General features: G+C 40.1%; 1 protein-coding gene across 1 annotated transcript in view; it reads left to right on the top strand.

Annotated features, from left to right (window-relative positions):
* The first annotated feature begins 578 nt into the window (after nt 1-578).
* PAPSS1 (3'-phosphoadenosine 5'-phosphosulfate synthase 1) overlaps nt 579-15,853 on the top strand; it is a 40,313-nt gene continuing 25,038 nt past the window's right edge. The window contains exons 1-5 of the mRNA XM_015625339.3: nt 579-829; nt 8,294-8,408; nt 11,448-11,683; nt 13,059-13,197; nt 15,480-15,598. Of these exons, the coding sequence (XP_015480825.1) occupies nt 770-829; nt 8,294-8,408; nt 11,448-11,683; nt 13,059-13,197; nt 15,480-15,598 (669 nt within the window). The 5' untranslated portion in view covers nt 579-769. The remainder of the gene's footprint in view (nt 830-8,293; nt 8,409-11,447; nt 11,684-13,058; nt 13,198-15,479; nt 15,599-15,853) is intronic.

The following is a 15,853-nucleotide window of genomic DNA, read 5'->3' as shown; positions in this document are numbered from 1 at the left end:
GAACATCCCCGCTATGCTGGCCGAGCGGGACGCTGTAGTGCAGAGCGGGTGGGAAGCAGACCATCAATGAGGCTGGAAAAGACCTCTGGGATCATGGAGTCCAAGCTGTGACAGAACACTACCTTGTCAACCAGACCATGGTACCAAGTGCCACATCCAGCGTTTCCTTAAATACCTCCAGGGACGGTGACTCCATCGTCTCCCTGGGCAGCCCATTCCAGTGTCTCACCACCCTTTCTAGGAATTTATAGGAAGAAATTCCTCCTAATGTCCAACCTACATCTCCCCTGGCGCAGCTTCAGGCTATCTCCTTTCGTCACAGCTTTGAACTATATCCTCTTGAATGAAGCGAGCTGCGTTCGTGGGCACAGGGCCGGGCCGCGGGGGTGGCAGAGACATGGACATGGGCAGGGAGAGGGGCACGGACACGGCCATGGACAGTGACAGTGACAGTGACACCGACTGAGCAGAGACAGGCGCTGGCGGAAGTGGGGGCCACCGCCCCCGCACACGTCACGGGCGCGGCGCAGGCGCGCGGCGGGGCTGCCGTGGCTCCCTCTCCCCTCAGCCACCTCCCTCCTTCCCTCCCTCCGTCCCGTCCCTCCCTCCGGCCGCCGGGCCGCGGCTCCTCCCTGCACCACCTTTGGCCGAGTCGCGGGAGTGCGCAGACGGCACAGCTCCTCGGCGGCAGCGGCTTCATCCGCGCCGAGCATCAGTCGGGAAGGCGCGTCCTCCTCCCCTGCCTCCTCCTCTCGCTGTCGCCGCGGCCATGGAGCTGCCCGAGAGCCAGTGCAAGAAAGTCAAGCTGAGCAACAGGGTGCCGAGCTGGGTGAGCGGGCGGGCGGTGCGCCGCTGGGCAGGTGGGCGTGCGGGGGCAGAGGAGCGGGGAGGAAGAAGCGGCCGAGCGCCGTGGTGATGTGGCAGTGGGCGGCAGCGGGAGCCGGGACGGGGGGCTCCGTGCGCCGCTCCCCGCCCGGGCCGGGAGGGATGCGGGGAGGGGGGCGCGGCCGTGCGAGCCCGGTCACGGAGCGGCAGCGCCGGGGCCCCGAGGGCAGCGCGGCCGGGGAGCCCGCGGAGCGGCCCGGGACGGCTGTGGGGAAGGGCAGGGAGCCCCTCCGGAGAGGAGCCGGCGTCGGTAGGTTTCATCCCTGCCTCTTCCGCCGTGAGCCCTCGGCTCGCAGCGTTTTGGAAGAAGGAAGACTTAAGAATGCGATGTACAATGTGGCCATTCATAAACCTGGGTTGGCCAAAGACTGGGGTTCTTTGTATGGTGGGTGTTATGTGGAAAACTGTCGGGACAGGGCTTAAAAAAATCTAACCAAAGCCTTCATTCTTGTTCATAAAGATGGGGGAAGATCGGTTTACAGCAAAGACCAAAATGCAGCTATTTAGAAGAGACATTGCAGGCCTTTGAGAACATTTGATACCTCTGATGATGCAAGGCAAGCGAAAAGAAATGAAAAAGAAAGTATGATTTCTTTCAATCAATGCTGAGTTGAAACAGGCAAGACATAAGACCCAGAAAACATTTGATATGAATGTAAGAGTGTAAATCAATCTTTAAAGTGTTGCTGTGAGTAATGCAGGCCACAGCTTTCCTGATAAAAGCAGCTGTTGCCTGAAACGGGGAACTTAACTACCCTACTGTTCGGTAGATGTTGTGCCTGTCCAAGCCTCTTCCACTGTGTACAAGCTCAAACTTGTTTACATTAAAGAGTAATTAAAGAGGCAATTTACATGCTTTTCCTCTACGGAAAAAGCAAAATCGGATATTTAGAAGATCATGAAATAGTTGATGTCTGTGTGGGGTTAACAAAGTGTATACAAAAGTTACTCTGTATCATTAGTCATGAGCAAAGTCAAGACAGATTTGTCCAAACCAGGGAAATTCCTTGACAGACATTAAGTGTCTGCTGAGTTCAGTTGAGGTTGGCAACCCCCTCTACGCTACGTGGCAAGAAGAGGAAGTCTCCAGCTTCTCCCTTTTTCTTCAGAAGACCTCGACTTAAATGCTATTTATAAACCAATAAGCTTCACCAGGAACAAAATTGCTGCTGATTCACATGCTCCACAGGCAAATGTTCTGGCACTTCTGGCTCTGCATCTGTTCAGCTGAGGGCAAAGTCAAAGCGATGTACCCTGATGCAATTGGCAGCCCCTATGAGAGTAGGCAGAGCCCTGGCTTTCAGAATTTCTCTGAGCTTCTAGTGCCATTCAAAATACACCTCTGCCTGTGGAAATACCCTTGCCAAGCCCACCTCTGAGCACAGCAAACAGTTTCTCCCCATTTACAGAGCACAGCATAGCCACAGACACTGCCATTAAGTGTGGAAAACATGGCTGGATAGGGAGACGTGGAACACTTACTTTAGAGTAGCTTGGATTCCTAACACGACTGAGCTGTTGAGTCAGTTTGCAGGTGACTCTGAATGAGAACTTGCTCCAATTCTTGTTTCTGAGAGAATGTTCAGTAGAGTAATTCTGGCTTCATTTTTTATCCATCCCCTCTGATGCCAGCCAGTGAGTCCCCTCCATCACTGGTCAATGAGCTGGTCTCTGCCTTTGGTCATGCTGGTACTGCAGTAGGTGGCAAGCAAAGACACACTCCTTAAATAATACCTTTAGCACTGAATTTCTCGTATCTGCAGTACAGGTGATTTCTGCTGCTGTGATCTTTCAAGCTGTCCCAGCTTTAGAGCACCTGGCAAAGGGGGAAGCTAGTCTGTGTCAGTGGCAGGAGAGCATGCATTTGGCATGTGGTGCTTTATGTAGAGGTGTTTAAGCACCTTATTGTATTGGTATCAGTGTGGCAAACTGCTTTCTGGTGGGCTATTGTAAGGATCCAAGTTAGAATTCTTTTTGTAGATGGGAGAAAATGTAATGCTATAGGCTATGGCAGAATATGGATTGGGGAATTGTTAAGTTTTTAAAAGACTAAAAGTTATTATTGCTCAGATGTAATTTCTGGGCTTGCCCTTCCTTCCCAATCACAGTTACCTGAATCAAAGCACAGATTTTCAAACCAGAATTTGAGAAAGGAACTAATGGAAGGTATTCCTGGCAGATCTTTTAGTCCTGAAATCTCATATAAATGTGTAAGTATAACCTCTTGTTGCTGCCATCCTCTGTAGTAGCTGAATTTTTGTGTTGGAACCACGTCTCCCTTGCTTGTGTATGTAGAGAAAAAATGGGCACTGTTCAGTGTGCTTGAGATGCTGCTTGGCTATTGAGCAGAACACTTTGCAGGGGAAAAAAAGCTACCATTTGGTTATCAGTGCTGAATAATAAATGCCATAAAAATGTATAAATAAAATTAAAATACGAATCAAATAAAAAATGTGTTGTTATCAGGGAATCTGATAAATCCGGTTTATAAGAGACATACGGTGAGCAAGTTAACAAATGACCTAAAGAACTTGTGTTGTGACTGGGAAATGAGAAAGGCATTAAAAATAAGACTGCACTTCAGAGGGGAGGCTGCTTATGTTGTTTTTCTAGCTCATGGGAGTTCTTAGCTTGGGGAACCAACACTGTCATCTTAAAGGAGAAGGATATGGAATTAGTCACAGTTTCTTCAGTGTATGTGGTTTATATGGAAACCTGGTCTGTTTTCTGATATTTCCAACTTCAGGCTGTCCCAAGTTGGTGCTGCAGCTTGGGAAGTCTCAACTTGCCCTGGAAAGATTTACTTCCTTCTCCAGAGGTCTTGCTTTGTGAAAACTTAAAATTTGATATTGATCATAGAAATACAATATTTCATTATAGCTTGGAAGTGATGAAGAATAGGTTCAGTTTATGCCAGCGTATATGCCATCTGTGTATTAACCATAGAACAATTAAGCAATAATCTCTTCCTTTGGCTGTCTTTTGATCTTGGCATTGCAACTTGGGTTTGCTTTCCATAGTCTGGATGCCTGACTGTGTACTTTCACCCAAAGGTGTTTGGCACTGATAGTCTGATTTGGCTTTGGCTATAAAAATATTATAGATGTAACTGGGCAAAACATCAAGAAAAAGAAGGAAAAAAAAAAGTACTCTCAGGAGGTCTGTACATAGAGAAGTTGACAGTTAGTATTTCCTTATGACCCCTGTCATCTTTCTTTCTTTTGTTGCTATGGTTCCAAGGTGTCTGTAGTCATTAATTTCCTTGGTCAACTACCTGCAAAGCTAAAATTTACCTTTGTGCCAGAAAAAGTAAACAGCAGAGTTATCCTTCTGTCTTTATCATTGCAGCTCTCCAGTGCACATCTATGAAAGGATTTCTTTAGTATCTCTTTTTTTAATTCAGTACCAACCAAGATGTTTGCCTGTTAGACCAATTTTGATTTCATGTGAGAAATTAACCAGCATAGTGGGGGAGAAGAAAGGAGGGATATGTCAGGATTCTCAGCTGACTTTACTGCTATAATGAAACACAGTGGACTGAAACACTATTTTTGTTTAATGTAGTGAAGTAGGAGGGAAAATATTAAGATGAAATGTTTGTCTGCATAATGCCGAAGCAGTGTGTTGCAGGGTGGAGGACATATTTTTGTGGGGATGTCAGAGTGGAGATATCAAATGGCTGTTAAAAAAGCAGATAAACCTTGGTGATTAATGCCCTTTTTTTCATTAGCCCCTTTACAAAAATGTCGTGTGTCCTTCCAGCTGTGACTACTATAGTGAATGTAGTTAGGCTTAGAATTTTAAAATAGCTTTTTCAAAGAGTACTTGCTCATCACATTGAGTTTTTCTATTCCATGTTTTCTTATGTTTCATTTCTTTTAACATTCTTAATATAAATCTCCAAGGTGAGTGATGCTTTGATATAGTGTAAAAGGAAATGACTGTTCTTTATATCTGGTATCATTGTGGTTAAATTTCATCAGTTGATTGTCATCAAATTTTCATCATTTAATTTCATCAGTTGATAGTCATCAAATTTTATGTACAAGAATTTGAAGACTGGCTAAATAATTCAAAAGCACAAAGAATATGTGCCAGTGAGTATTTTATTTTGTGCCAAATCAATATTTGTAGTAAGTGAGCATGTTAGGGATAATAATTAAAAACCTGGGTTGTTGAAGATACAATGTTCAGATATTTATGCTCAGTGGTGTGGGCAAATCATATGGAAGCAAATTATTTAATGGGAAAGTAGACATAATTGGGGAATTTTTTTTTTTTTTAGCAACAGAGAATGACTTGCTAAATTATTAACTTTTTAGAGCGCCTCTTTTAAATTGGTTTTCTTTTGGAAGATAAGGGGGATTTGGCTACTGCATTGCCCAGGATTAGTGCTGAGCTGCCTTGTTTGTGTGCCTGTACACAGATACAAAAGGTGGGGCAGCAGGTGACTGGCAGGTGTGTTTTTGAGTGCACGCAGACTCTTTGGGCACTTTAACCTTTAGTCTTAGGTGCCTGCTTCTGAAGTACAGGTGGATTATTGTCCCTCTGTTCAGCTCTCTGGCTGCTCCACTGCACATGTGCCTTGTCCTCTAGCGAGGCCTTCTCCTTGCTGTGATTTCTTGTCTCAAGACTAAGAAAGTTGTGTCATAAAAGTTGTGTCTTTTTCATAATTTTAAGAATCCCTCCAGCCTGCTTCCTTTGTAAACCTAGTAATACCCTGATTAGTATCATTGCTGCTTTCCTAGTTCTGGAAAAGAGAGGAAACTGATGTAACTTATAGAATATGGACTGGAAGAGGTCTCCTTGAATGAGACATTTGACCTCCAATGTACGAGTCTGATAATAGACTCGTTGCCAGGGATCGAAAGCAAAGCATGTGTTGGTTTATGTCTTAATGTAAGAGAGCTTACTGAGACAGTGCCATGGGATTTGTGCTTTGAGACTGCTGTTTATCCAGTGCCTGGTACAATACAGTACATCTGCAATTAATGAGAAAGAATGTAGCTATTACTGTGTTAGTTTGAATGGCTGTGTACATTCATTATGCACTATATATCTTTTAATTGAAATGCTTCAATTATTTTTGTTGGGTTTAATTCCACAGTTTATGCATTTGTTCACTAATATCTCCAATTTTATGTAGTGCATAGTTGTTCCTACTACAAGAAGAAAGATTTTGATTTTTTGACTTTCGGTTTTAGTCAGTTGTATTGTAATGACTTTGTGTACAAACCAGCTTTGTTTTAGCAGATAAATTATTTGAAGGTAACATGATCAGCAGGGATAACTTAACTTAATTTTGTATGGTTTTAACCTTGTTTGCAGGTCATGGTTTTTTCCAGGTTGATATTCAGTGTTCATCTAATTTTAGTTGCTAGGCTATCACCACTGAATTACAGAGTTATTGTATTTAAAACCTGAACATAAGTTCTTACCTTATGTTCTTAACTCAAGCTTCTGTTTGTATTAACTATGAGCCCAGCTGTGTATAGAAGTGGGGACATGCAGTCGCACAACCAAATAAGTTATAGATAAACCTTTGAATAGAAGAATGATGTAGCAGCAGTCCTTGAAGCCACAAGTAGATACCATATTTTTTTAAATTCTACTTTGTGGTGTCTCTCTTTGAAACTATGAACAGCTCTCTGCTAGTACTCCGTAGAGGAATATAGTCCCTACTTGCTTTTATATCAAATATACTGCATGTTTTCTTTTTCAACTGGCACTGATACAGTGATGAAAGAGAAGATAGTTTGCAATACATTTCCAAGCAAAGGAAGCCAAAGCAGCATTACAGATACCACTAATCCCTCTCATCCCCCACACCCCTCCCCTCTTTTTTTGAAGTCTTCTGGTATTGTTTGATTGTTCATGCATGTTCTGACAATCTAAGGTCTTGATCTTTCACAAACAAAGTTCACATAGCCAGATGCCATTAAAGTCTGAGATGATGCCAAGGCCGATCTTCCTGTGGGCTCTCTTACTTTAGATCATGAAATGTGTTTGACAGCAGGATCGCCTTGCTTTGCTGTATTTGTAGAGCAGGTTATTATGATGAAAAGTTTTAAGAAACTTGGTATTAATTAAAATATTATTAAAAAACACCTCATCTTTTTAAATAAGTTCTTTAAAAAGTTCCTTGAAATAATTCTTTAAACATTTAGAATCTATGATAACCATCTATTGTCTGGAGACTGATGATACCATGCGTAAAGGCACTTGTTTAACTGAAATTTGGAAGAGACATGCATAGTTTACAATGAAAAGGCCTCTCAGGAGTTTAAAATGAGCCAAAGAGCCAGTGCCACCAAATTTGACAGGCATGATTTGCCCTTTCTCATGCCAAGTTGGCTGTCACAAATCATCTCTTTATTTCCTGTGTGTCTTAGCATAGTTTCCAGGAGCTTCTGCTGCATGCTCTTGATGGGTAGAGAAGTGAGATTTTTGGGTTTGTAGTTGCCCAGGTCTTCCTTACTTTCCTTTTTAAAAACAGGCTTATGTTCCTCCTTTTGCAACGTCACCAGACTGCTGTGACTTCTCAAATATGATGGATCATGGCTTAGCCATATCCTCCGCCAGTTTGCTCAGGAGCCGCGGATGCATCTCATCAGGTCCCGTGGACCTCTGCACCTTCAGGCTCCGTATATGGCCTCACACCTGGTCTCCTCCTACCTTGGGCAATGGTTCTTCATTCTCCCAGTCCTTCCATTTGCCTTACGTGACTTGGGTGGTGTAACTGGAACACTGGTCAGTGAAGACTGAGGCAAAAGAAGTCATTGGCTGCCTCAGCCTTCTCCACGTCCCGGGTAACCATGTCTCTCCCTTTCCCATGCAGAGAGAGCCCACATTTTCCCTAGTCTTTCACCCTCTGTAGGATTCCTTTTCGTGTTTGAGTTTGTCTGGGAGTTCCTTGTTAATCCATGCTTTTTCTGGCTGTTTTTGCCTGACTTCCTCTTTGTTGGGATGCATCACTCCTGAGCTTGGAGGAGGTGGTCCTTGAATATTAAACAGTTTTTTGGGCCCCTGTTCCATTCAGGTCTTTATCCCATGGTACTCTACCAAGCAGATCCCTAAAATTACTTGAATAGAAGTCAAGTCAAGTAGCTCTGGCAATTCATCTGTCTTTTTTATAGTTGATTTTTGTTAAGCAAGTTTTATTTGAAAGTAGTAGTTGATTAACCTGTCAGTCCCAAGCTTCACTGAAGTAGCACAAGGGGTGTGGTTGTCTATGGCTGACTGTTCTAATTTCCTGTGCCTCTTTTGATCCAGGCTGGAGCTGATGGAATGGGTGTTGGTTTTACATCCGTTTTTCTGTCTCCAAGTCTTTCTTTGTGCCTGTGGATGAATTTGTTTGCTTTGCCAGCTCACCCTTTATCAAAGACTTAATCGACTTCTTCTTTTACAGGGAATGCAAAGGGCAACCAATGTTACCTACCAAGCTCATCATGTCAGTAGGAATAAGAGAGGCCAAGTGGTAGGAACAAGAAGTGGTTTTCGTGGATGCACAGTCTGGTTAACAGGTACACCCATAGATTTCTGAGGACCCTTTTGTTTTAGTTGCTTGTTTGAAAAGCTACTTACTGTAGCTCTTTTTTGCAAGTTGAATGTTTTTGAAATCTAAGACCTTGATGCAAATTTTATTACTATTTTTAGGTAGACTAGCAGGAAATTGCTTTGGGACAAATAGTAACTTGAGAATTATTTTGTTCAGTGCTCTGAGAGAGTTGTTTTTTTGGTTCTGTCTGCTACTTAATTCTGTTTTTCTCTTTGTGTGTTGTTTTTTTTTTTCCTTCTTTTTTCAAAACCAATTCTGTCTCTTTGTACTGTCAATTTTATCTATTTAGAAATGAAATACAACTTTTTTTTTTTTGTAAGAGTCTGTACTTCTGGATCTTTTCTGTAAAAGCATCTTCTCTTTGGATTGTTCTTGTCTCCTTGGTTTGAAATAACGTTTCAGCATAAGCTTGTGCCATTCAACAGCAGTTGCATGTTTAGGCAATGCATACTGGCAGTTATTTTTTAAGTCAGCTCTGTGGGTTTTTTTTTTGTAAAAAGAGGAGGTAAATACATTCTGGAAGATGTTTTTTGTTTTGTAACGGTGAGGGAATTTTTTTGTTCTGTCTTACAAAGCTTTTGGAAGCTTTAAAATATTTCCTGTAAAGCTGGATTTTTTTTTAGTTAAAACTGGTAATTAAAAAAAATAGCAAAATATGTTGTTTAATTGGCTTGTAATTTAATTGGCTTGTTGTATTGCAACATAAAAGATCCTCACAGAGCATCAGAGAAACTTACATTTATATGAAGTAAGATTGATTTCCACTAGTGTCGGTTAAACGTGTGTGAAATGTAAAGCAGTTGTTGATAACAAACTGCTGAGAGCCATTCCAAGCAGATTTGATACAGTGGCTTGCTGTCATGTATTTCTTTAGGAAAGAATGGAGCCCTTTCTCTCCCTGTTTCCATCACACAGCTCCAGCCTCTCTCTCAATGCTTGAATGATCTGGTGGGCTGCCTTTCTGTTTCTTCTTGTAATTCATTAATCTAATTTTGAAAAAGGTCATGATAAAAATGTTTTCTCAGTTATCTACATGGCAACATTTTCCAGTTAATGTTCTTTTTGTAATCTTAATCCCCAATTTCATTTTTTTTTCCAGGAAGGAGGGTGGTGGTAAAATATCACGAATGTGTGTGGGAAGCTAGGTTATTGAAGATGTTTGAGCAGTAATGTGAGAGGGTGAAAAGGACTGTAGATATCGAAGTAAGCAATATTAACCCTTCTAGAACTGTGCAAACATGAGTTTCAAAATTCTGATAGGTATTAGAATAAAAACTGAAATATTGGTACATTCCAAGATTCTCTCACTTTGTCAGCACTCACAGATTGGGAATGTACAGAAAGATCTTTCAGGAATTGCTTTTCATTTTTTGAGGTAACCTTTATGTTAGAGCTCTGTTTTAATGAGTGTTGAGGGTCCTAGTAAAGAAAACTGAAGAATTTAGAAAAAATACTGAAAAGCATTGCTTTCATGTGTAAAGTAATACACAGTTTTTAGAGTGTTAGTTAGTTTAAAGGCTTGTCAGCTTGAAGAATGTTTTTGAATTCGTTAATGTATAACCTTAACTTTTGCAATTCATTACATGTTGGAGACCAAATGATGTGTGAAAAGAGAGCATTTGAGTGAATAGCAAGCTAGATGTGGGGTCAAAAATGGCAAGTCAAAGACTGCATCAGTGAAAAGTAAATGATAAAATTGCTGAAATATTCTTTTGGACTGTCGTGCCTATTTTGTGTGATAGGGGTGTACTTAACTGCTGCCAAAAGAAGACTGTTCTATTTCCTGCCTTGTGTTCTTTCTCTTGCCTTGCACACACTGTACCTCTTGCCTAACTCAACACTGAGCTGATTCAGCTTGGGAAATCATCAGTGAACTCACCACAGCCTCCACACACAAAAGGGAGAAAAAGGGAAAAGAACCCCATGAATGTGGGGGGTGAGATTAACAGACTGAGTTGGTTAACAGGCACCAGAGGAAGCAATGCAATGGCTCCTTTTCTTTGAGTGACACCCCAAGCTGTCAAGGTTTCCTTTGCACTTTTCTTAGGGCACACTTCTTAGCCCAGTTGCTTATCCTTTCCCTTACATGTCTTGGAAGTAACACCAAGCTGCTGATTTGTGTGATGTTTTTGTTTTTCTCCATTCTCTGAAAGTTGGAATAAATTTTAATCACCACTAATAAAAACATTCCTCTTCACTCAGTAGTGCTACTTTTTTTATACTACCATTACCCTTTATTTTTCCCATCACTCAAGTGGTAATTTTCATCTTATGGAGATCCGAGTTTGTGTTCCATTTGCGAATTGACTTCTTGGTATGAGCAGGAGCATGTGCTCCAGATAAATTGAAATCTAGTCTGGAGAAATTATTTAAATAAATTTCCAAATAAAAGTGAACAGCGGATTTTTAGGGCCTACATATGTTTGTTGCAAAAGATTCTAAATTAGACCAGAGTTTGATAGTACAGTTTTCTTTTCCTGTTGCTAACACATACCAGTTAGTGGAGCATCACTGCTGTATGTGAGTCCTGAGTGAATCAGTGGTGTCTAATTCAGTGCTGTTATTCTGCAAGGAGTAAGAACAGAGTGTGAGTTTGGCTTGATCCCATTTCTTTTGCTGACTGAAATTCACTTCAATGTGATGTCTTCCCCTTCTGAAATAAATGTAACATCTTAATTGTATTACTTAACTGATTTCTGAATTAAGTTTGCTCAGCTAGTAATAATTGCTATCAGCGCTGGGGAAAGTACATCATCTCTATAAGCAGCAGCAGAGCTCAAGGCCAAACTCTTACCTGCTTCAAATTGCACACTTAACTTTTACCTTACTCTTTCTTTACCTATTGTCTGTGTAAAAGCCACTTGGCTTATATTCCAAGTAAGCCTATCCAGAAGGCATTGTTACTGATGCTTGTCACTTTGGGATTTTCATAACACGCATGTACTGCAACTTGCCTTAACTTGTTCCTATGCTGATACATTTATATTATTGTTGAATATTTTAGGTCTATCTGGTGCTGGGAAGACTACAGTGAGCATGGCACTGGAGGAGTATTTAGTATGCCATGGTATTCCATGTTACACATTGGATGGTGACAATATTCGCCAAGGCCTTAATAAGAATCTGGGTTTCACACCAGAAGATAGAGAGGAAAATGTGCGCCGGATTGCTGAAGTTGCTAAATTGTTTGCGGATGCTGGTTTGGTGTGCATTACTAGTTTCATCTCTCCTTATGCTCAGGTAAGTCTGAAAAACATCTAGATGAAATGTAGGGAAAATGAAAAATATCATTCAGAATCCTAGTTACAGAAATCCATTCCTAAACTTATCCAGAATCAAATATGTACTTGGTTTTTCTTGGTGACATTTTTCACTTGATGGAGGTGATTACTCAAAACAGAAATATTAATTTTAAATATAAAATGTTTACATTCATTCTATAACTGGAACCATCCTTCAGTCGATTAGACTGAATTAGAAGAATTATTACTCTTCTATTACAAACAAGCACAAATGATGTTCCAAGAAAGATTGCAATATCTTGTTTGATCCATGTAGATTCCAGTACTTTATAAATATTAAGACTAGGTGTACACTTAACCTGAATACTCAGGTAAATTGCTTTCAAAAGCAATATTTCCTTTAGCGAATGAATGGTGAGAGCTTTATTTTTACCAAGTGACTTAGGGGAAAAGTGTTTTAATTGCCTGTAGGTACTTTTTAATTTATTTCATGTCGTGTATATAACATGACATTGTGTAATACTGAAAATTAATGTATAACCATGTTCACATTGTGTGAAGATTGTTTTCATCCATGCATAAGAACCTGGAGGGGAGAGACAAAAAGGATATGTGAACACCCAAGTATTTTGAAGAATGACCCTGAGACTTAAGCTTAGGTGTTCCACAGGATGAGAATGTGTTATTTCTTTGGATAGCGTGGTGCAGACACTTCTTCTGACTATAATTTGGGGAACTCAAACCCTACAGTATAACAGAAGTCTCTAGATATGAGAAAAATAACTAGTAAGATAAACAATATTTGGTAAGAGAAGATTTTAGTGGATTTTGGATGGTTCTTTTGTTCTCTCAGTGGAAGTCACCAATATTGTTCCAATGCTTGGCAATCCATAAAAATAATACAATAAAATAAAATATGCAAATAATACAATATTTTGACTACACAAGTCTTGTCAGATTAAGGAATGTAGGGGAAGCTGGTGCTCAGGAGAGAAGGGTGGTTTTATCAAGAGCAGCAGGTAACACCTCCTTCCAGGTGTATTCAGCTGGGCAGATGTAATTCCTCAGATCTATATATACAGGTATAGAAAACCCTGCATTCTAGTGGCTGGATTTGGCTGTGGGTTTTTATTCTAAATCAAGTTTAATGTAAAATATCTCACATCTTCCTGTCAGATTTTACCACTTGATGTACTGTAGTCAAAGTGATGTAGCTTGCAGGGCATCAGTTAATCAAATCAGATTTATTTTTTCAAACTTTGAAAACTTGCTTACATTGTGCTATCTGCTTCTTTAAAATAAACTTCAAAGGCAAAAACCAGTAAAAATATGTTGGGGCAACCTTATAGGATTTTTCTTCTGTTTTCTTTCAGGATCGTAATAACGCCAGACGAATTCATGAAGGAGCAAGTTTGCCCTTTTTTGAAGTATTTGTGGATGCTCCGTTGCATGTCTGTGAGCAGAGGGATGTTAAAGGACTCTATAAGAAAGCCAGGGCTGGAGAAATTAAAGGTGAACCTAAATGTAATCACATGCTTTCTGCTTAGGTGAAACATTGGTGTAATTTGACTCCATGTAAGTGGATGTGCTCAAGTCTGTGTGTATCACCCTTAAAAAGAGCATAGATTCAGGACAGGGCTGAGAAGAAAACTGGAATTGACTTCTAAGTCATGGAACAGATTAGTTAAGTGTGTAGGACAGTGAAAGGGTAAAAGTGGCTAACCATACACAGAAAAAGCTTTTAGCACATTAAAGGTTGCAATAGAAACCATGCAATGATTGAGGATTAGTCTGTCTCCTTTGTGTGTCTGTTGACCAGTTAAAAAGAGCTTGATTCCTTCTAAAGTCTTTAAAGGTCTGCATTAATAAATCTTGCCAGTTTCTTCCAAAAAGTAAAACATGGTCACTGTCTACCTGTAAAGACCACTAAGAACAGTTCTGAAGATATTTCTACTTTTAAATCTGTGTTCTGTTCCAGTGCCCATGAACATTATTTCCTATTCTCAGCCTCAGGTCAAGATTTAAGTATAACCTGCAATAAAAAAAGCTTAGCTATGCAATCATTCATTCAGGTATTGTTTCAAGTGCTGCTTTGTTCTGTGTTACATTATAGTTTGCAGAAGCTGATGATAGATAGCTCTGTATTTAGTAGCAAAGCAGTTTTTTTAAGTAATCAGTTTTGGGGGTGGAGTTTGCAGATGCTGTATGAATTCACTTTAATCAGAAGAGATATAAAATTCAAGAAATCTAAGACATTCTGTATGAGTGGTTGCTTGATACTCCCAGTACTACAGAATATTTCATGCAAACACCAGGAATATATAAAGCTGAATTAAGATTTGTTCAAAATCAAAGCAAGATGGCTTGAGCTGACATGATACAAAGATACAGTTCTGTACAGAATCCTTATTTGTGCCTATTTTATGAGCATCCCTAATATTTTGTTAATTTTACAAGTCCCAAAATGGAATTGTGTTCCTGAAGAAGCGGTATTGAAATAAACAGTGCAAGATACAAGTAGGTGTAGCAATGGCTGTGCCTGTATCTTATGACCTATGTGATTTATGTAGGATGGAAATTAAACAAACTTGCCAGTTCACAAGGGACAACAATACTGTTCCAGTGATTGGCAAGACATAAAAACAATATGATAAAATAAAATATGAAAATAATACAATGTTTTGGTTACACAAGTCTTGTCAGATTAAGGAATATAGGGAAAACTGGTACTCAGGAGAGAAGGGTAGTTATATCAAGAGCAGCAGGTAACACCTCCTTTCAGCTGACAAGGAATGTCAGCAACTGTTATCTTTTTTTTTTTCCTGTGGAAATGGTAATGAGACACTTTCTTTGCCTCCTGTTCCCACTCCAGTAATCAGATCTTTCTAAAGTGTACAGCTTTTGGAAAAGATACCAGCCTTTCTTTATCACATGGGGTACTGCAGTAATTGGTATTTTTTTCTTAGATGAGGAACTAAACTACTAATTTTGAGGGTATTTAAATCCAAAGTGAAAAACTGGAGTTCTAATGTTTGCATTTGCACTTGTGGAGGATGCAGATGTAGAGTTGCTGAAGCCCAGCTGATATTCCTGATGCAGCTCTGACTTGCAGTGCTTATACTCTTTGCCTTTGGGCTCGATTTTTCCTCCTTGTTTATGCAGGGGTGGTTACAGTCTCCATGATTTCAAAGATTGCAAGCTAAGTAGGCTAGAACAAGTGTCAGGGGTAGCTTGTACAGTCTGTGACAGCTATTATAATAAACACAGTCATCAATTTTATGTTAGCAGCTTTCTTGAGGTGAGTGTATTAGCTAAACTAATGTAAAAGGTGTTGAAATTCCTTACTTCAGAGTATTGTTTGGTGGTATGAGTGTAAATTTACATATGTACTGGATGTCCATAATGTTTTTTCATATTTTATTGATTTTTTTAAGAGCATAATCAGCTGATAATGAAGGACAGTGGGTGCATGACTAACCCTGTGTTGATGTGCACCGTTCTTCTGCCAGTGCTCCTTATTCACAGTACAAATCAAACAGCTTCACCAACAAAAAAGTGCTTTGTATGAGCCGCAGAATGCTGAAGTTTGGTGCTGTCAGATATTATGATTAGCTAAGAGTCTGATGAAGAAAAAAACTGTTGAGTTCCCAAAGAGTTCCTTTATTAAGGAAGCTAAAACTCCATGTTCTTGCCTGTTGTGTTTATTTAGATATAAAAAACTGTCTGTGAATAGCATTAAAAGGAAGTCATCTTTTGGAACAAGTCACCTAATATTTTTATTTTATGTTCTATAGGTTTTACTGGGATTGACTCTGAGTATGAAAAACCAGAAGCACCAGAGCTTGTGCTAAAAACTGATTCCTGTGATGTGAATGATTGTATACAACAAGTTGTGGAACTTCTTCAAGAGAGGGTGAGCAGAAATGGAGACATATCTTAGAAACCTTTTTTCCAAGTACTTTTACCTGCAATCTGAATGTAAGTGCTGGGAAAAACAGAGGCAGATTTTGAGACACAAAGGCTTATGCATCTTTCAATTCAAACTTTCAAACTTGTCCTATTGTGTGTTTCCTTTTTAAACCTAAACATTGCACAGCATTGATCTCCAAGTGAAATCAGATTTGGACAAGTGGAAAATAATATCTGGAAGGGAGAGGAGGCTGTCTCA

The sequence above is a fragment of the Parus major genome, chromosome 4, assembly GCF_001522545.3.
Source record: "Parus major isolate Abel chromosome 4, Parus_major1.1, whole genome shotgun sequence".
NCBI classification, from domain to species: domain Eukaryota; kingdom Metazoa; phylum Chordata; class Aves; order Passeriformes; family Paridae; genus Parus; species Parus major.
Note: the sequence above shows the minus strand (reverse complement) of the source record. Positions and strands in the feature narration are given on the sequence as shown.